Source organism: Diceros bicornis, chromosome 5, assembly GCF_020826845.1.
Source record: "Diceros bicornis minor isolate mBicDic1 chromosome 5, mDicBic1.mat.cur, whole genome shotgun sequence".
NCBI lineage: Eukaryota > Metazoa > Chordata > Mammalia > Perissodactyla > Rhinocerotidae > Diceros > Diceros bicornis.
The window spans coordinates 65863209-65885181 of record NC_080744.1 but is presented as its reverse complement, the minus strand read 5'-3'; the positions used below and the strand labels follow the sequence as shown (position 1 = coordinate 65885181).

At 36.5% G+C, this 21973-nt stretch overlaps 1 protein-coding gene across 1 annotated transcript in view; it reads right to left on the bottom strand.

The window, feature by feature from the left end:
- Positions 1-21973, bottom strand: part of ARIH1 (ariadne RBR E3 ubiquitin protein ligase 1) — a 102987-nt gene that overhangs the window by 54988 nt on the left and 26026 nt on the right. Inside the window, exon 2 of the mRNA XM_058542016.1 lies at positions 7353-7420. Within this exon, the coding sequence (XP_058397999.1) occupies positions 7353-7420 (68 nt within the window). The remainder of the gene's footprint in view (positions 1-7352; positions 7421-21973) is intronic.

Here is a 21973-nt window from a genome sequence, read left to right as displayed (position 1 = left end):
ATACCTGTCATAATTTCAATAAAAGTTCTATTACAGAAAAGAAAACCAAAAAATGGCCGAACTTAATTAAAATATTTACTAAACACTGACTATAAATTAGGAATTGTGTTGTGCTACAAATGAAAAAAAAGTAACACAGTTTCTGCACAAAGAACTCTAATAGAAGTGGTGAAATAGTAAACCAAATACATATTAAGGTGCAAAGGAGGGCTGGCCCAGTGGCATAGTGGTTAAGTTGGCGCGTTCTGCTTTGGCGGCCTGGAGTTCACAGGTTCGAATTCCAGGCATGGACCAACACATTGCTCATCAAGCCATGCTATGGTGGTGTCCCACACACAAAATAGAGGAAGATGGGCACAGATGTTAGCTCAGAGCCAATCTTCCTTAGCAAAAAAATAAAAAATAAAAAAAAAGGTGCAAAGGAAGGAGTGATTAACTGTCTTGAGAAATAAGAAAGCCATCTTAGAAGTAAAGCTTAAGTTGGGTTTTGAAGGACAATTAGGAAAAAGGACAATAAGGAAGGCATGCCAGGCATGGGCCAATGATAGTATAATTCCAAAGGGGCTCCCTAGAGCTGTGCAGCTAATAGTCTCTCTCTTTTTTTTTTTTTGTGAGGAATATCAGCCCCGAGCTAACATCCGTGCTAATCCTCCTCTTTTTGCTGAGGAAGACCAGCTCTGAGCTAACATCTATTGCCAATCCTCCTCCTTTTTTTTTTTCCCCCAAAGCCCTAGTAGATAGTTGTATGTCAAAGTTGCACATCCTTCTAGTTGCTGTATGTGGGTCACGGCCTCAGCATGGCTGGAGAAGCAGTGCATCAGTGCGCGCCCGGAATCCGAACCCGGGCTGCCAGTAGCAGAGCGCATGCACGTAACTGCTAAGCCATGGGGCCGGCCCCCGCTAATAGCCTCTACTGATATCCACAGAAGCCCTGTGTCAGAAAAAGGAAACATTTGCAAAGTTGAGGTGACACAAAAATGAATTTGGTGACCACCTTAAAAGTTTGGTACTACTAAGGTGTAATATCAGAATAGAAATAAAGATATAGAAATAAAGAGAAGATGCCAGAAAGGCAGACAGAAGTTGAATTTTTAAAAGTCTTGTCTTGTCATAAAAAGAAAGGGAAGAAAGAACAACTCCCTTTCCCAGTCTTTCCTGCTGGGAAGATTCATGGTGATCTACAGTTTATGAAAAGCACAGTACTTAAAGAAGGTTCAATGAGGATTCCATTCTATCAAAAGGGTAAGGAGACATCCAGCTTTCAGAGGCTGCAATAGCAGAAATACTAGTCATGGTATCACTTGCAGAATATTTGATTATATGAGCTGTGATGCCTGTGCCCAATGACAGCAGCAACAGTGCTGCCACTAAAATAGTTTGACACTGTGGTTTTGGCATCTTCCTGGATGCACAGACTTCATGGCTGATTCTCAATCTGTCTTTTTCTCTTAACCTCTTAAAGTTTGTTTACAACTAAAAACTGTGACTGATATACCAAGAAAGGAGAAGGTTCAAGATATGATAGATGAAATAACAGATGCAACATCCCATGAAAATTATGATACGATCAAAGCCCAAATGGAAAGGTTGGCCTTAAAGTAGTAGAAGGACAGATATAGTTGTTGCTGCATTTCTGATTCTCTGATTTGCTCTGTTTCTCTTCATCTGGGGGAGGATGAGAGGAAACCCAGTGAACAGAGAAAATTCTATTTAATTTGTAAAACAGAACTCAATCTACAGAGTTAAAAAGCAGAAGGCTGGGTAAGAAAGAAAATGGCAAAGGTCTGGAAAGCTGCTATGAGAGAAGAGAGACCAAAAGTTAAAACGGTCCCTTCTCCACCAGGCCCTGTCCACTTTCATCAAAATGTATTTTTAAAAAGAATAAATTACTCATTTTTAGGACCAGGACAAATTTGTTTAAACTGTGGACTAGAAGTCCAAGAGCAAATAAGAGGAATTATTGGCAGGAGTCTATTTATATCTCTATTGCCTTCACGGGACCATGAGCTCCTCCTCCAGGGCAGGGACTATGGCTCACTAATGAATAAAATAAAAGAAACACTGACATGCTTGGTATATGGAAATGAGAAAAGAGAACAGAGAGAGGATGAAATTGAAAATACTTCACAATTTTGACTAGGGTAAGATTTATCTTTAAGTATGTCAAAATGAATAGAAATGATACTTGAATACATTCTGTGTTACTAATTGGAAAGCAAGATTTTTTTAAATGCTATGCAACAAAATTTATTGGCTATACTGTCCATCTTTTCTTGTGATTCCTGGGATGCTAAATAGTTACAAAACTATCATATGGGTAATCTTCATTTTTATACTCAAGAATTGGGAGGTGCAGTGTTACTGCCACCAAGCCTCCTCATATTCCATGTTTCTTTTCATATTCCAAGGGTATTGCGGGGGATGAAAAGGGGCGTGGGCAGTGGTAATTTTTTGTGTGGGTGTGAGGAGGACTAGACCTGAGCTAACATCCAATGCCAATCCTCCTCTTTTTTGCTGAGGAAGATTGGCCCTGGGCTAACATTCGTGCTCATCTTCCTCTACTTTATATGGGACGCCGCCACAGCAAGGCTTGACAAGCAGTGAGTGCATCGGTGTGCACCCTGGATCCGAACCTTCGAACCCCGGGCCACCAGAGAGGAGCGCGCGCACTTAACCGCCGCACCACGAGGCTGGCCCCACTGGTATTTTTTTTTTAAGTTCTCAGGTGATTCTAAATGTATAGCCACTTTAATAGTTTATTGTTGGTTCTTTTGGGTTTCCTAGATAGATGGTTATATTGTCTCATAAAATTTCTCATTTTTTCTTTATAAAAATGTTTTTATTACAAGTAAGTGCTTCTTTTCTTAACTAGTTATTTTGTTATAAAGCTTTTCTGTCACTAAGGAAAATTCACAGAATATGTAAAACTATAAAGAATCTAAACATACTCCATAATCCTCCCATCTCCAAAACAATCTTTATATCACTTATATAATTTTCCATGTATTATTTTATCAGAACTTCCAGTACATTTAAATCGTGATGATAGCCAGTAACCTTGTTTGATTTTTTTTTTTTTTTAAAGATTTTATTCATTCATTTTTTTCCCCCCAAAGCCCCAGTAGGTAGTTGTATGTCATAGGTTCACATCCTCCCAGCTGCTGTAAGTGGGACTCCGCCTCTGGTTGGTCGGAGAAGTGGTGCCCTGGGGCGCGCCCGGGATCCGAACCCGGGCCGCCAGCATCAGAGCGCGCGCACTTAACCGCTAAGCCACGGAGCCGGCCCTTGTTTGATTTTAATAAGCATACTTCTAATGTTTTAAAATTAAGTATAATTTTGCTGTAGATTATTATTAATTGATACCTTTTATTAAGGTTACATTAGGGTTTACTTTTGGTGCTGTACATTCTATAGGTTTGGACAAATGTATAGTGACATATATCCACCATAACAGTTTCATACAGAATAGTTATACTGCCCTAAAAATCCTTTTTGCTCGACATATTCATCCTTCCCTCCCCCTAACCCCTGGTAACCACTGATATTTTTACTGTCTCTATAGTTTTGCCTTTTCCAGAATGTCATATAGTTGGAATCATATAGTATGTAGCCTTTTCAAATTGGCTTCTTCACTTAGTAATGTGCATTTAAGGTTCCTCCATGTCTTTTCACGGCTTGACAGCTCATTTCTTTTTAGCATTGAATAATATTCCATTGTCTGGATGTACCACAGTTTATTCATCCATTCACCCACTGAAAGACATCTTGATTGCTTCCAAGTTTTAGCAATTATGAATAAAGATTCTATGAACACCCGTGCGCAGGTTTTAGTGTACACATAAGTTTTCAACTCATTTGGGTAATACCAAGAAGCATGACTGCTGGATCGTATGGTAAGAGTATGTTTAGTTTTCTAAGAAACTGCCAAAATGGAAGCAAAGTGGCCCTACCATTTCGCATTCCCACCAGCAATGAATGAGAGTTCCTGTTGTTCCACATCCTCATCAGTATTTGGTGGTGTCAGTGTTTTGGATTTTGGCCATTCTAACAGGTGTGTAGAAGTATCTCGTTTTAATTAGCAATGCCCTAACGATATATGATTCAAGTACCTCTTCACATGCTTATTTGACACCTGTGTATCTTCTTTGGTGAGGTGTCTATTCAGATTTTTGCCCAGTTTTTAACTTGGTTGTTTTCTTACTGTTGAGTTTTAAGAGTTCTTTGTATATTTTGGATAACAGTCCTTACTTCAGATGTCTCTTGCAAATATTTTCTCCCAGTCTGTGACTTGTCTTCTCATTCTCTAGATATTGCCCCTTTTAAAAACCCATTTCAAAGATCTTTTTGTTGTATTTATTTATTTTTGTTCTCTATTTCATTATGTTGCTTTTATCTTAAAATACCTATTCTTCTCTCTTTGGGTTCATTTTGTATTTTTCTAACTTCCTGTTTGAAAGGCTTAGTTTGTTTTCTACCTCTTTCTTTTTCTTATAAAGATACTAAGACTGTAAATTTCCCTGTACCTCTTCAGCCACATCCCACATTTGTACTCTCATTATTTAGTTCTAGTTATTATAATAATTTCATTTTTGGGTTCTAAGAGTTATGTGGAAGTGTGAAAACAGAATGCATATCAATTTTTATTGGAATTTATTATAGCCTAGAACGTGACCAATTTGTAAATAATATACTCTGAAGGGTACCAAATACCAATACATATTTTAAATCCTCTCTATTTATTGATCAATAGTCCAGAAAAAAATGTTAGTGTAAGAATAGCTATATGCCAAGAGAGATAACGAAGAGGTAGCATTCACAAAACAAGAACAAAATTATAAAAATGAATAAGTTGGAGACTGTTGAAATAAACAATTCAAAACAGCCAAATAGCACAATGGATGCAGAAAGAAAAGCAAGTTAGCGAATTAACAGTAAATCTGAGGAACTTTCACAGACCAGAGCAGAAAGACAAAGATGACAAGTATGAAAGAAGCATTTTGAAAAAACTTAGAAGATTTGGAAAAGAGATCCAGAAGTTTCAACATGTGACTAACAGGAATTCCAGAAAGCATCAAGAGAATGGAGAAAAGGTAATATTGAAGAAATAACAGCTAAGAATTTCCCAAAACCAAAAACATGAGTCCTCAGACTTAAAAGACCCAACTGGCTATGTTTTCAAATCCCACCCCAAAATTTCAGAATATTATGGATTTCTCTTAGGGCACTCAAAAATTTATCACATATGAAACTTGACTTAAATGACTAAAGAATACATTCTAGAGGAAAAAAGGTAAATTTGGAGAAAACAGTGGGATGCAAGAAATAAATCAGCAAAAATAAAAAAAGGGTAAATATATTGATAGTAAAAATACTTAATAAAAAATGAAAAATTCAAATATTATCAACTTATCAAGCTGAGAGGGGAAGAGGAAAGGACAGAAAAGTATGCTGCAGCTTGTGTCTTGTGTAGGGCACAGATATAAAAATTGTAATTAAATATTGTATAAACTTATAGTTTTAAGTATGCATATACAAATGCATATAGAAAAACTGAAATAAAATATATAACTTTGAAATTATTAGGGGGGAAAAAAGAAAGAAAACTTGATCAAGCCAACAAAATAAACAAATAAAAAATATGGTAAATTTAAAGCACAACTTACAATGACATTAGTTAAATCTAAACATATTAGTAATTAAAAAAACAAAGCGAGGCAGTTCTAATATCAGACAACATAGGATATAATGTGAAACTCATTAAACGAGACAAAAAAGATATTGCATATTGATTTTAAGAATACTATTTAAAGATTTAGAGGTACCCAATAACACATCTTCAGAAAATATAAAACAAAAACTGAAATTACAAGGAGAAACTGAAAAGTTCACACACAGAAGTTTCCCAGGGGCTGTTTACTTTTTAATTCATACTTACCACACTTTAAGTATTTAATTGAAAAATGCTTTCAGCAGCATCAACAGTGTTACAGGACAAAATTCAAAATGCCTTTGAAGAAATACATTAATAAGAAACGAACTGTATATAAGTCTAGTTCACTAGAAGAGTATCAGATGTAAACAATGAAAACTCCTTTTCCTAATAGAGGTGTCATAAAATAAGTCTGAAAATAAATGTTACTAAGATTAAGAAATATTACTGACTTCAAAAAGATGGTCAGATCCATGGGGGGAAAAAAAAAATCACACTAGTCAAGGAGCATTTTCTTCTTCATGAACCCCAGGAAAGCTGGATAGTATGTGTTTAACAACATAAGCTTTGGAGTCCAACAAACCTGTGTTTGACCTTGTAAAAGCTTGTGTTTACAAAACTGAAATAAATATATTAAGCTCCAAGCCTTAAGTGGGGATAATAGTTTCTAGCCCTCAAAAGCTATCAGGAAGATAAAATGAAATAACGCCTGGCACAGAGGGCTCAATAATTGATAACTATTATTGTTAATATCAAATTGTAGTTGGAGTGCAAGGTCTGAGAAACTAGGTAATATTCTTGGTATTATTTAATATCTGTTTTACAAGTGCTTTCAATTTTAAAATCAAATGGGAAATATTTTCTATTTATTTCTCATAATATTTGGGGTCTCAGTTCCCAACAAAAACTAGTTGTAATTTTTTATTAAAATTAGGATTGCTAATTTTAGGCTGATAGAATAAATATAGGCTGTCACGCTACCTAACAAGTGCTCCAAATTTCCAATCTAAGGAAGAAAAAAAGATTAAGAATGGCATTAATATTGTCATTCTCCAGTCCCAGTAATTTCTTCCCTTTTAGAACTAGAAACATTTTCAGAGAGAAAATATAAAAAGTACCCAATGGAATATAATCCTGCACTGAAACCAGAGAACCAGTCCTAACAGCTGTTTTGGTAAACAGTCAGGATACCAAGAGCAACTTTTTACTTTTATGTTTTTCTATAACTGAATAAATGTTATTAATATGCCTAACATAGATTTAAAGGTTTATGGGCAAGAAATTTTTAAGTAATTAAAGGAATATCTCATTCATGTCTTCCAAGAACGTATCAAGTGCTTTTTTTTTAAACTTATTTTTAGTTCTTGGTGCTCAAGAGGATGTATTGTAGAAGATACTAAAGCAGAGACCCCCACCTCACCACCAAAGTAAAATAAGAAACATTAAGCCTAAATTCCCTTAACACTAAGTTTATTGCAAAATTACAGATGGAAAATACAAGAAATTAAAGCAGACACTACCTGCACATTGGTTTGTTCACATACTGGCACATAAATCAATTCCCTACTTGCTTTTTGTAAATTCAGTTCAAGAGGCTTTCTGTGTTACTTCTAAGTACAAAGCTGACAATATAGTTCCTTACCTTTCCATTAGCTTCTCTTTATCCCAATTGAAGTGGCTAAGGAGTATTCTTGTGATAGTTGCTGGATTCTAAAGAAGGGGGGAAAAAAAGTCATTTTAAGGTAATAGCACTTCATTGACATTTAGTGAATTTTCAGGTTGAATTTAAATTTCTTTAACACCCCACCCAGATTTCCTTTCTTAAGATACTTCTTTATTCCTCTAAGAAAACAGAACATTTTAATTACATGATCAAGATTATTTAAAAATAGTTTGCCACACTAATATGTCAGGTTTCTGTGGGATTCTAAAGCAGAATTCAAAATAAGCCAAAAAGAAATTAAATGAAAAATTGCTCTATTAAATCAAACACAAATTAAAATTAACTTTTTGCAATTAAGATTTAACAGACTGCAACGTCAGCATACATAAAATTTCCAACATCTTATGTATTGAATAGTTCAAATGAGTCCAAACCATTTTTAAGTCAGAAGGTCCTTCAGAGACATTTAATGAAAACGACAAACATCTGTACTATGTAATAATTTATAGAGTATAATCTTAGGTTGCGATTTCATTTCTAGAAGGAAAAGTTAACACCATAAAATAAACCCAAAGTTTACTGCCCTATTATTCAATGCTGTCACAAATATTTCCATTTCCCATGAAAACTAGTCAGCTTACTATCTGGGCACAGAATGTGAACTTAAAATGCAATGAGGTCTAAGAGATGGGCTAAGCCTGACTCATTCAAAGATACTAGAGCTAGTTACAACGTCAGAGGTGAAACTCAAAACTGAGTCTGCTTATTTGTATTTCATGTATAATTTTATTACATCAAATATTTCAAAAAAGATCTCTGTACACAAAACTACTTTTATTTCACCATAGTTAGACCACAGTATTAGTTAATAACTGATGTAGTTTAAAAGTAATTTTAAACTGTATAAAATATCATGAAAGAAATATCTGTCAATTATTCTCAACAATACCATTCGTCACAGAAAAATTCACATACATTCCTACCCCCCAAAAAAGCCAAGAATGCAGACATGATAACTCTCATCCACCCACACAGGTACATTTTGCTAATCCATCTAGGTACTCCTTAGTTCTTGGACCCAGCCTCCCTTAATAATCTTCCTTTAACACAGCACTCCAGACAAACACCACCAATCTATAAGAGTTAATGTGGGAGAAGAAGCCTATTAACTGATCTTATGTTATAATATGTTTATTTGTACAGAATATTTACCTAGACATTCTCCTGTCCAGCTACTCCTTAGAAATGTGATTCAACAATTTATTTAAAAAACAAACAAACAAACTCTGGGTTTGGTAACAGGTTTTCACGATAGGATTTGCCTACAATTGAAATAAAGTTATTCATTTAGATTTAGTCATATGTAAAATAAGGGCAACACTTCTATCAATTGGGAGAACTAAGTCTAGCAGTATCCACTAGAATTGTGTGACTATAACTTCGTGGTACCCAATACACTATATTCTCTGCACTACAGAGTGCTTGGGGAAAAATGTGTCAAGAAATTAGTAAGTCTCAACTTGCAAAGAGAAACAAAGGAAGAGGAGGGGAAATGTCCTCTCTGACCTGATGTTGCCAGTGTCTGTTCTGTGTTTTATTGAGTTCCAGTATCAAAAATTGGGCCCATCCACTGGCCCGGTGGTGTAGTTGTTGAGTTCGCATGCTCTGCTTCGGCAGCCCAGGATTTGCAGGTTCGGGTCCCGGGCGCGGACCTACGCAGTGCTCCTGCTCATCAGGCCACGCAGAGGTGGCGTCCCATATATAAAGTAGAGGAAGACTGGCACAGATGTTAGCTCAGCGACAATCTTCCTCAAGCAAAAAGAGGAGGACTGGCAACAGATGTTAGCTCAGGGCCAATCTTCCTCACCAAAAAAAAAAAAAAAAAGGGCCCATCCAAAGGTTCCCACACTTGTTACTGGTTCATCAAAAACTACTGTGGAAAGGTGTGTTAAAACACAGACTCTTAGGTTCCACTCCCATATTTTTATTTAATAGGTTTGGGGCAGGGCCTCCCAAATGTGCATTCATCACCAAAGGGATTCAGAAAATCACACCAGTGGTTCCCCAGGGTGAAGAAACAACTTCTATTTTTTAGCTCATCCTTTAAAAATTTCTGTGTAGGTGTATATGTTTGTTTAATAATGTGTATACTATATCGGAGGTATATATTCAAAGGTTTTTCCCAATAGTATATTACTGAAAAAATTTGTCTAAACCACAGTGGCATGATAATGTCAAAATATCTACGCCAGAGCTCCACGCTATGGGGCAGGGGATATTCCACAATACTAACTAAATAAATATATTTGGGTCAATATTTCAGTGTAGCTAGCTCAAGTCATTTATGTGCATTGCATATAATGTGATGAGGGAATAACATTTATTGTGCATCTACTATATGCCAGGCCCTGTAGAAGGTACTTTATAAACCTCATTTAATTCTCAAAGCACTCTGTAAGGTAAATATACTTACTTGCCATTTTAAATATGAGAGAAAACTATGACTAGGCTCCAAAAGGTTACAAAAATTACCCAATATCATGCAACTAATTAAGTGGAATAGTTGTGAATTCTAGCCTTGGACAATCTGGATCTAATATTCCTTTGATTATTCCATGTAGTAGAACCTAAAAGAATAGTAAGGATCTCACTTAGTCATGCCTAAATATCTTTTACATCCTCCACCAAAGGGTAATTCAGGGCAAGATGAGGAGGGGATGGCAGAAAGCTAAGAGGCACAAGGAAGATTTCTGAGGGGCCGAAAACACTCTATTTCTTGAACGTGATGGTTAGTTATATGAGGGAAAACATTTATCAAAACTCAAACTATACACTTAAATGGGTACATTTAGTCATATAAAAGTTATACACCAATAATGTGGATTTATTTAAAAACAATTATTTAAAAACAAAACAATCTGACTCCTGGTCCTGGCCAAGATGAAGTAACAAGCTCACTGTAGCATCTTTCTCCCACTGATTACAACTAAAAACTCTGGACAAAATACAACTAACAGAGTGCTCTGAAAATTAAATAACAGCAGGCAGACTGGGGAGGGAAGTGAAGAAAAACAAATAAGGTGGTGGTGGGTATCCTCTTTGTTTTTTCGCCTTATATTTCCTGGCTTTGACCCAAGGATGGGCCAAATAAGGAAAACTGTTGTAGTCCGCATGATTAGCAAAAGCTGAGAGAAGTGCATCTCTTTAGCCAGAGTACTAGGGCAAAAGGCTCCTGGAGAATAATTTTCTTTTTCTTTTTCTCTTGTTGGTCTGGGCCCTGTCTTGAGGCCAGCCCAGCCATGAAACTAAACTGCTGCAGAGTGACCACAGAAAACCACAACAGAAAACTCATCACTCTGAATAAAGGAATAAGAGGGCCCCTGCTGTGAAAAGAGTATGAGGGAATCCCCATAATTTTCTTTCCTTTTTTTCTCTTGCCACTTCACCTCAAGGCATGACAGAGAGGAAACAAAAACAGAGAACTCCACCCTTCTGGCTAGAGGAATGAAGAAAGGGATCCCTGGGAGCCAGAGAGTATAAGGGAAATCACTGAAAGGAGAGAGAGATGGATAAGGAGATCCCTAATTCTACATATGAACCAAGTCCTGGGCTCACCTCCAAGCTGTGCATGTGTGAAATACAGCCAAAGAAGTATAGGAGAGGCTTTCAGAACAGAGCTATGATATAAATCACTGCCTAAGTCCTAGAGCAATCTAAGTGGCAATAGGAGGAGCAAACTTAACACAGCAAAAGCTTTGAAAACTGAATAGAAAATGGAACCACTCCCTATATAAAGTGAGAAGGAACCTGCAGTTATAATCTAACTGGGTTGACTTGTTTACTACAATAAAAAATCCTCACTATTCTCTAAAGGATTTTAACAGGACACAGATTCTCACAAAATAATATTCCAAATGTCAAGGATAGAATCCAAAATTACCAGACACAGCAAAAGCAACAAAAAAAATTATGACCAATTCTCAAGAAAGAAGACAATAGATGCCAACCCCAAGATGACCCAGATATTAGAATGATCAGAGAAGATCAGACAAAGACTTTTAAAGCAGCTATTAAAAACATGACCCATTAGGTAAGGGTGAACATCTTAAAATGAATGAAAGAAATTCTTAGGAAATAAACAAATTATAAAAAAAATACCAAATGGAAATTTTAGAACTAAAAAACACAGTTCACTGGATGGGCTCAACAGCAGAAAGGAGATGACAGAAGAGTCAGTGAACTTAAAGATATATCAATAGAAAAATTTCCAATCTTAACAAGAGAAAAAATATTTTTTTACAATAAGAGCAGTCTCGGGGCCAGCCCGGTGGTGCAAGCAGTTAAGTGCATGTGCTCCACTGCGGCAGCACAGGGTTCACCAGTTTGGATCCCGGGCGCGCACCGACGCACCGCTTGGCAGGCCATGCTGTGGCGGCGTCCTATATAAAGTGGAGGAAATAAATAAATAAATAAAATTATAAAAAAATATATATATAAAAAAAAAAGGGCCGGCCCTGTGGCTTAGCAGTTAAGCACGCGCGCTCTGCTGCTGGCGGCCCGGGTTCGGATCCTGGGCGCACACCGACACGCCGCTTCTCCGACCATGCTGAGGCCACGTCCCACATACAGCAACTAGAAGGATGTGCAGCTATGACCTACAACTATCTACTGGGGCTTTGGGGGGAAAATAAATAAATAAATAAAATTATAAAAAATATATATATATATATAAAGTGGAGGAAGATGGGCATGGATGTTAGCCCAGGGCCAGTCTTCCTCAGCAAAAAGTGGAGGATTGGCAGATGTCAGCGCAGGGCTGATCTCCTCACAAAAAAAAAAAAAAAAAAAAAATAAGAGCAGTCTCTCAGGGCTCTGTGGGATAATATCAAAAGCTGTCAGCCTAGAATCCTATATTCACTGAAACTATGGCTCAGGAATGAAGATAAAGACATTCTCAGACAAAAGAAAAGTTAAAGAATTCATTGCCAGTGGACCTGCTCTAAAGGAAATGTGAAAAGAAGTTCTTCAGGTGGAAAGGAAATGATACCAGGGGGGAACCTGGAACTTCAGGAAAGAAGGCAGAGCAACAGAAAAGGTAAATAGGTAAATATTACACACTATTTTTCTTCTCTTACGTTCTTGAAAACATAAAATTGCTGAAATCAAAAATTATATATGTCAGGATGAGGGGAAATGGTTAAATGTACAGAGATGAAACACATATATTAGTGCCGTGGAGTCGATTCTGACCTTCTAGCAACCCCGTGTACAGCAGAACAGAACCCTGCCCGTCTTTCTGCACCATCCTTTTACCTTCTGGCGCTGTATAAGATAACACTCCACTGCTATTCATGAGGTTTTCATGGCCAATTTTTTCATGAGTGGGTGGCCAGGTTCCTCTTTCTATCTGTCTAGTCTGGAAGCTCCACTGAAACCTGTCCACCATGAGTGACCCTGCTGGTATTTGAAATACCGGTGGCATAGCTTTCAGCATCACAACAACACACAGCCACCACAGTATGACAACCGACAGACGGGTGGTGTGGTTCCCCGACAGGGAAACAAACCCAAGCCGTGGTGATGAGAGCGCTGAATCTTAACCACTAGTCCACCAGGGCTGGCTGTAACATGTATGACAACTGTAACACAGAGGAAGTGGGAGAAAAGTCATCTATATAGTTGTAAGACTTCTATGTTTTACTTGGAGTGGTAAAATATTAATTCTAAGTAGAATGTGAAGAGTTAAATATTTATATTATAACCCCTAGAGCAATCATTAAAAAAAAAAAAAAAAAAGACCTGGGGCCGGCCTGGTGGCAGGGTGGTTAAGTTCACACATTCTGCTTCTGCGGCGGCCCGGGTGCGGACTGATGCACTGCTTGTCAAGCCATGCTGTGGCGGCATCCCATGTAAAGTAGAGGAAGATGGGCACGGATGTAAGCCCAGGGCCAAGCTTCCTCAGCAAAAAGAGGAGGATCGGCATCAGATATTAGCTCAGGGCTAATCTTCCTCACAAAAAAACAAAAAAAAACAAAAAACACACACACCAAAAAAGAGACCAAGAGATATGGCTAAAAAAGCCAACAGATATAATAAGTGGAATATTTTAAAAATTTCAATCCAAAAGAAGGCAGAAAAGGAGGAACAAAGAGAAAAATAATTTAGAAGACCTAAATCCAACCAGCTTAATAATTACATTAAATATAAACAGTAAAAAAAAGAAAGTCATTTAAAAGACAGAGATAGCTATACAAATATTGAATTATTATGTTGTATACCTCATACCTCAAACTAATATAATGTTATATGTCAATTACACCTTAATTTTAAAAAAGAAAACTTTATGCTGCTAAATGAAAATAAAATGACAGAGACAGCCTAGTTTTTTTTTAAAAGGCAAAACTATATATTGTCAATAGCAACTCATTTTTCAATGTAATGATATATAGAAGACTAAAAGGATGGAAAAAGATACATCATGCAAACCACTAATCAAATGAAAGCTGCAGTGGCTATATTTCTATCAGACAAACTAAACTTCAGAAGAAGAAAAACTACCAGTGATAAAAATCTTACAATGGTAAAAAGGTCAATTCACCAAGAAAACATAACAGTCTTAAATGAATGCAACTAACAACAAAGCCTCATAATACATAAAGCAAAAACAGATGGAAATAAAAGAAAAACAAACAAATCCACCATTATACTTGGAGATTTCAACACTCCTCTCTCAGTAATCCATTAAACAAGTCAAATTGAACAGATTATTTGGAAATCAAATCGTCTTCTACTAAATAACCAAGGGGTAAAGAGGAAGTCTTAAAGAAAATTAGAAAACGTTTTGAACTGAAGAAAATGAAAATACAACATAAAGTTTGTGGGATGTAGCTAACATTGTTTAGGGGGAAATTTGTTGCATTAAATGCTTATATAAGGAAAAAAGAAAGGTCACAATTTTTTTTTAATAAAAGCAAACTAAACCCAAAGCAAGCAGAAGGAAAGAAATAAAGAGCAGACGTCAATGAAATTGAAAACAGAAAAACAAAAGAAAATAAATGAAACCAAAAGCTAGTACTAAAGATCAACAGAGGGCTGGCCCCGTGGCTTAGCGGTTAAGTGCACGCGCTCCGCTACTGGCGGCCCGGGTTCGGATCCCGGGCGTGCACCAACACACTGCTTCTTCAGCCAATGCTGAGGCCGCATCCCACATACAGCCACTAGAAGGATGTGCAACTATGACATACAACTATCCACTGGGGCTTTGGGGGAAAAAAAAAGGAGGAAGATTGGCAATAGATGTTAGCTCAGAGCCGGTCTTCCTCAGCAAAAACAGAGGAAGATTAGCATAGATGTTAGCTCAGGGCTGATCTTCCTCACACACACACACACAAAAAAAAAGATCAACAGAACTCTAGTAAAGACAAACCAAGATTAAAAAGAGAGACACAAATGACCAACATCAGAAATGAGAGAGGAAAGTATCAGTACAGATTCTATAGACATTAAAAGGATAATAAGAGACTACAAATAACTCTTTGCCCACTAATTCACAACTTAGATGAAACTGACCAATTTCCTTAAAAGATACTAACCACTAAAATTCACTGAAGAAGAAATAGATAACATGACTATTCCTACATCTATGAAACAAATCAAATGTGTAGTTGAAACCTTTCCACAAAGAAAACCTAAGCCAAATGGTTTAAGTGGTAAATTCTACCTACCACTTAAGGAATTCCAAAATATCAATTCTACACAATTTCTTTTCTAGAAAACAGAAGGCGGGAATCCTTCCCAATACCTAGTTTTATAAGACTAGCATTATCTTGACATCAAAATCAGACAAAGACATTACAAGAAACTATTACATGAACAAAGATGTAAAAGTCCTCAACAAAATATAAGGAAATCAAATCTAGTAATATATAAAAAAGATAATTATACCACAACAAAGTGGATTTATCCCAGTATTGCAAGGCTGGTTAAACATTCAAAAAATTAAAAAATGTTAATTGACTACATTATAACAGCCTAAAGACGAAAACCCACAAGATCATATTAATAGGATGCAGAAAAAGCATTTGACAAAATCCAACATCCAGTGCTCATAAAAACTCCCAGAAAATTAGGAATAGAAGGAACTCTTCAACTTGGTAATCTATTAAAAAAAATTACAGCTAACATCAACTTAACGATGAAAGACTGCATGCTTTTCCCCTAAGATATGGAACAAGGCAAGGACGTCCATTTTCACTACTCCTATTCAACACTGTACTGGAAGTCTTACAAATGCAGTAAGACAGGAAAATAAATAAAAGGCATAGAGAGTACAAAGGAAAAAATAAAGCTGTCTTTAGTCACAAATGACATGATCATCTATGTAGAAAATTCCATGGATCTACAAAAAAGTTCCTAGAATAAATGAGTTTAGCAAGACACATATATGTGTATATATATATGCCATATTTTTATATACTAGCAATGAATAACTGGAAATCAAAAAAATTTTAAAGTACTATTTACAATAGTACCAAAATACGAAATATTTAGGCATAAATTGAACAAAATACGTGAAGTATCTGTACGCTTAAAACTGCGAAATACTGAGGAAGGAAATAAAAAAGACCCAAATAAATGAAGAGATACACCATCTTCACGGACTGGGAGACTCAACATAGTTAAAATATTAATTCTTCCCAAATTGATCTACAGATTCGACTCAATACCAATGAAAATCCTAGAAGGATTTTTTGGTAGATATCGACAAAATGATTTTGAAACCTATATGGAATAGCAAGGAAACTAGAATAGCCAAAATAATTCTGAAAAGAATACCACCTGATTTCAAAACATAGTATAAAACTACAGTACTGGCAAAAGGTTAGCTACATGGATCAAAGGAATAGAACAGAAACCAGAAACAGATCCACACAAATACGGCAAAGTGTTTTTTCACAAAGGTGTAAAACAATTCAATGGGGGAAACACAGTGCTGGAATAATTAAGGCATCTATATTTTTTTTTAAAAAATCAACTTTAAACTATACCTCAGACTTTATACCAAATTCATAATGGATCAGACATAAATGTAAAACATAAGACTAAAACTACTAGAAGAAAATCCTTGGGACTTTGAGTTAGGCAAATAGCTCTCAGATAAGATATCAAGAGTACAATCCAAAAGAAAAACTGATAAACTGAAATCCACCAAAATGAAAAAGACACTTAAGAAAATGGAAAGACATGCCACAGACTGGGAGAAAATATCTGCAAATCACCTATCTGATAAAGGATTTGTATCTAGAATATATATTTTAAAAATCTCTTGAAACCTTATAAGAAGAAAACAAAAACCTAATTTTAAAAATAGGCAAAAGAGGGGCTGGCCTGGTGGCGTAGTGGTTAAGTTCACACATTCCACTTCAGTGGCCCAGGGTTCACGGGTTCAGATTCTGGGCGCGGACGTACTCACCACTCATCAAGCCACGCTGAGGCAGCGTCCCACATAGGAGAATTAGAAGGACCTACAACTAGGACATACAACTATGTACTGGGGCTTTGGGGAGAAAAAAGAAAAAGAGGAAGATTGGCAACAGATGTTAGCTCAGGACCAATCTTCCTCAAAAAAAGGCAAAAGATTTGAACAGACATTTCACCAAAGAAAATCTACACAGAAACATGAAAAACCAAATGAAAAGACGCTCAACATCATTAGTTATTCTGGACCCACAAATTGAAGCCACAATGTTACCACTACACGCCTAGCAGAATGTGTGTGGGGGAGAGGGGAGAACCAATCTGACAATCCCAAATGCTTCAGATTATGTGGTGCAAGTGGAATTCTCATATGCTGCTGGTGGGAATGCAAAATAGTAGAGCCAATAGAAAAAAGTTTAGCAGTTTCCTATGAAGTTAAACATAATTTACTACAAATCCAAAATCTCACCATTAGGAATTTACCCAAGTGAAACGAAAATTTATGTTCACCCAAAAATCTATATGAGAATGTTTATAACAGCTTTATCCATGTCTGGCAAAAACTGGAAACAACTCAAATATTCCACAGCTGGGGAATGGATAAACAAATTGCGGTACATCCTCACAATGAAATAGTACTCAGCAATAAAAGAACTATTGATAGATACAACAATATGAATGAATCCCAAATACAAATTCTAAAGAAGCCAGACTCAAAAGGCTGCATGTTGTATGATTCTTGATCCAAAATAAAATAGGTTAATAGGAGCTGAATATCAGGGAAAGTTTATAAAAATTTATGCCTGTAGCACCACCCTCAAACATTCTGATTTAACTGCTTTAGGATGGGGTCTGGTCAAACGACAGAAATTCACCTGTGTGTGCTGCCAAAATTCGTAATTAGTTTAGTGGAAAGTAAATTCAAGCTGTTGGTTGAAATAAAGTCTCTTCATCCTGTGTTCTTATTGGTGTTCCTCATTTTTTAAAGATACAAACAAACCAAACAAAAACAGTTAATGAGCAAAATGACTAATTAGAATTAATCACAATTTATTAATCACTTTAATCACAATTAATTATAAAACTAATACTAGCAGCAATGCTTTTAACTTTTAGGACAATAAAGCAATCTAAAACCTCACATCTTCTCTAGTTATAAGCTCTAAAACAATGGTTCCCCACTCTGGCTACATATTAGAATCTCCCAAGGAACTTTAAAAATACCAATACTAGCACTTCACCACCAGCAATTCTGATTCAATTGTCTGGAGCAAGACATGGGTATGTGTTTTTTTCACCCAAAGTTTTTACCTGAAGTTCCCCAGATGACAGTAATATGCAGCCAGAATTAGAAACTACTGCTCTAAACAGTTTCCCACCATGGGGCCTCTGAAAAAGTAAAGTATATGTGCACAACTCCCATATGAATATAGTAGTATAATATTTTAGTAATATGAAGAAAATTACATTCTAGGGTTACAGCAGCAGTGTTGGCTTTGAAAGTATCTCAAGTTCTGTTTTTGTACTTTTAAAGGTGGGTCTGAATATGCCAACTGTCCCAGCTGAGGCGTTAATATCAATGCACTATCATCCTCTATCCTTTGATCAAGTGGTTCTCAACTTTGGTAGGACATCAGAACATCTGAGGAGCTTTTAAAAAACTGATATGCAGGGGCTGGCCCGGTGGCGCAAGCGGTTAAGTGCGCGCGCTCCGCTGCGGCGGCCCGGGGTTCGCTGGTTCGGATCCCGGGCGCGCACCGACGCACTGCTTGGCAAGCCATGCTGTGGTGGCGTCCCATATAAAGTGGAGGAAGATGGGCACGGATGTTAGCCCAGGGCCGTCTTCCTCAGCAAAAAAAGAGGAGGATTGGCGGATGTTAGCACAGGGCTGAGCTCCTCACAAAAAAAAAAAAAAAAAAAAAAAAAAAAAACTGATATGCAGGCCACATCCCAGGCCAAATACACCAGAATACTGGGGAAGAAGAGGGCATACATGAGGGAAGAACCTGAGCATTACCATTTTTTGAAAGCTCCCTTGCAATTCCAATACGCAGCCAAGGTGGAGAACCACAATGTTGGACGCACAAATGTATGCAGACATGCCTACATTCAAGAGTGTGACAGAATCTCCCGGTAGAATTAACCAAGTTGTTGAATGACATTCCTATGATCAGTATTGTGGAGACACAACTATTTTTCGCAAAGTCTCAACAGACAACCTTCTTATTGTACGGGAAAGCTAAATATTAGATGAATGGGTTTTATAACATAAAAGAGTAGTTAAAGATGCAACAGTAAAAAAAAAATTTATTCCAATTAGCATACACAAATCCCTCCAAAGTCTAGTTTATTTATCTCAGAATTTGATCTGAAACAGAATTAAATAGGTTATAGACTCCATCTCAAAACTCAGTTTGATGATTTTCCTATAAGAACAGGCTTATGTTTCTATATTGTTTCTATCTTGTTTAATCTATGAACTCCTTGAGAGAGCTGCTGATGATCCAAATTTTACAACCATTGTTTTGTAATGCCTTCTTAAACAATATTAGAAACCCAAACACTCTAAAGTACAAAAACTTATGTACAGAAAGAAATATCTGCAACACCTACAAAAGGTAAACAAGCAAACATACTTATTCATAAAAGACAACCCAACAAAAAATGGACAATTTATGAATTCACAGAATTGGCTGAAAAACAAAAATATATTCAACCTCCTTAATACAATGCGTGTTTTTAATCTACCACACAATGGCTAAGATCTTAAAAACTGATGATGTCCAATGACAAAGGTGTGGGGAGATGGCCTCTACATATCCATGAAGCTAGGTGATGTACACAACAAAACAGAGTCTAGCTGCTGCCTTTGCCACAAATGCCTCTTGATAACGCAGAAAAGTGAAAAACACACAATGCAATGACACAATTTCTGCTACTGCAGAAAAATCTCACGTCTTCACAACCCAGCAAAAAGAAGGCGGAGCAGAAAAGGAAAGAAAGATGAACTCTTTCCAAATCTCTCATATATATATATGATTGCCAGCAACCATTTCACATCTAAAATCCTAAATGCAAAATAGCCTGAGAAATAAAGTTTTTGGCTTTCTAACCTGGCAATACAGAAAGGTACCTAGGAGAGTTGAGAAAGACAATCACAGAATTCTTACATGGCTTAAAAGCCATATGCATTTAAAAAGAATTTACAACTAAACAACACTAATCCTCAAAGTTTTCAGTTTTGAATATTTACTTCTAAACTACTCTCAGGAGATGGAAGGTAAAAGAGAAAGGAAAAAATGTTGAGATAAGGTACTTGAGAGATTTTCCCATTGAAGATGTTTCCGGGAGGATTACTTCAGCAAGAATTTCACACTTGCACTCATTACCGTTGGAGATTATTTAAAACAAAATTTAACACTGACAAGTTTTGATCAACTATCTATAATTCTGTAGATCCACGATACTTAACTTGAAATTTTGCTGAGGTATGCATTTGAACTACAAATGTAATCCTGATGTACCAAAACTTATTAATAAATGCACCTAGCCAACTACCCATTAATAACATCTCAAACTTGGCTTTGCTGTTCTTTATTTGCCCTTGTACATGCATTTTATGAAGTAAATTACTTCCTTCTATGACATCTCAAATTTGGACAAAGATTTCGCCTTTAGAGAATCTAAAGTGTTTAATTAGAATTTAATAAAATAAATTAAATATTTCTGTTAATGGAAGGAAGGATAATATCACCATGCATAATCATTTGACTTATTCTGTAAAAATTCAACTGTAGACGCTGGCCCGGTGGCATAATGGTTAAGTTCACGCACTCTGCTTCAGCGGCCCAGGGTCTGCAGGTTCGGTTTCCAGGTGCGGACCTACACATTGCTTATCAAGCCATGCTGTGGCAGGCATCCCACATACAAAATAGAGGAAGATGGGCACAGCTTTAGCTCAGGGCCAATCTTCCTCAGGAAAAAGAGGAGGATTGGCAATGGATGTTAGCTCAGGGCCAATCTTCCTCACCAAAAAAATAATAATAATAATAATAAATAAATAAATAAAATGCAACTGTAAACCAAAAGGTGTGGATGATGGAAGGGATATACTATATAAACAGCAGAAACAATATGTAAGGTAAAACTTTTATTTTACATCAGAAAAACAAAATCAAGACCTTAAATAGCACTATATGCTTTAGCATCAACTCACCTCCGACAAACATAACCCTAGTTTTAAACCTTTACCACTACATGAGGCCCCATTCAGGCATGATTTTCTTGGGTCTCAGTCTCCCAATTGGCTATTTCTTGAGGGAGGAAAAATCCTACAGATAAAAAAGGTAAGAACTTGGGGCTGGCTTGGTGGTATAGTGGTTAAGTTAGCATGCGCTGCTTCCGTGGCCTGGGGCTCAGGGCCCAGGCATGGATCTACGCACCGCTTATCAAGCCATGATATGGCAGGTGTCCCACATATAAAAATAGAGGAAGATGGGCACAGATGTTAGCTCAAGGCCAATCTTCCTCAGCAAAAAGAGGAGGAATGGTAACAGATTTTAGCTCAGGGCTAATCTTCCAAAAAAAAAAAGAGTGTGGAGGTTTTATTTAAGTAAATTTGCATCTCACAAACCATTTTCTAAGAAAAATTCTATTTAAAGAAAAGGCCATTGTAAATTTCTTTAAAGCTCAAAAAGTAATCATAAATCCAAATGATTTTGAAATAGACACATGTACATCTCCAGTACATCCTCTTGCCAATTATTCTTAAAACACACAGCTTAATGATTAAGAAACATGAAAAAGGAACATGTGACATACAACTGGAATCTTCCTCCCTTCTTGATGGGCTTATAATAAATATGTGGACTAAGAATATTTCCAAATGTATTTGCTGAGGGGATTTTAAAGGTGAAAATATCACTAAATGTGGACCTTTGATGATGGGATTGCACTGAGTCATTGTTTTAAATCTTTTTAAATTTCATGTGTGTGCATAGTTTTGGAAGTTAATAGTAACCTCAAGGTTTGGCAATCATTTTTGCCACATCTCAAGCCGCTACTGATTTCCAATCCTCTGAGGCAACCATTTTAAATTCTTTTAGCTGTTTCTTCTGGTACTT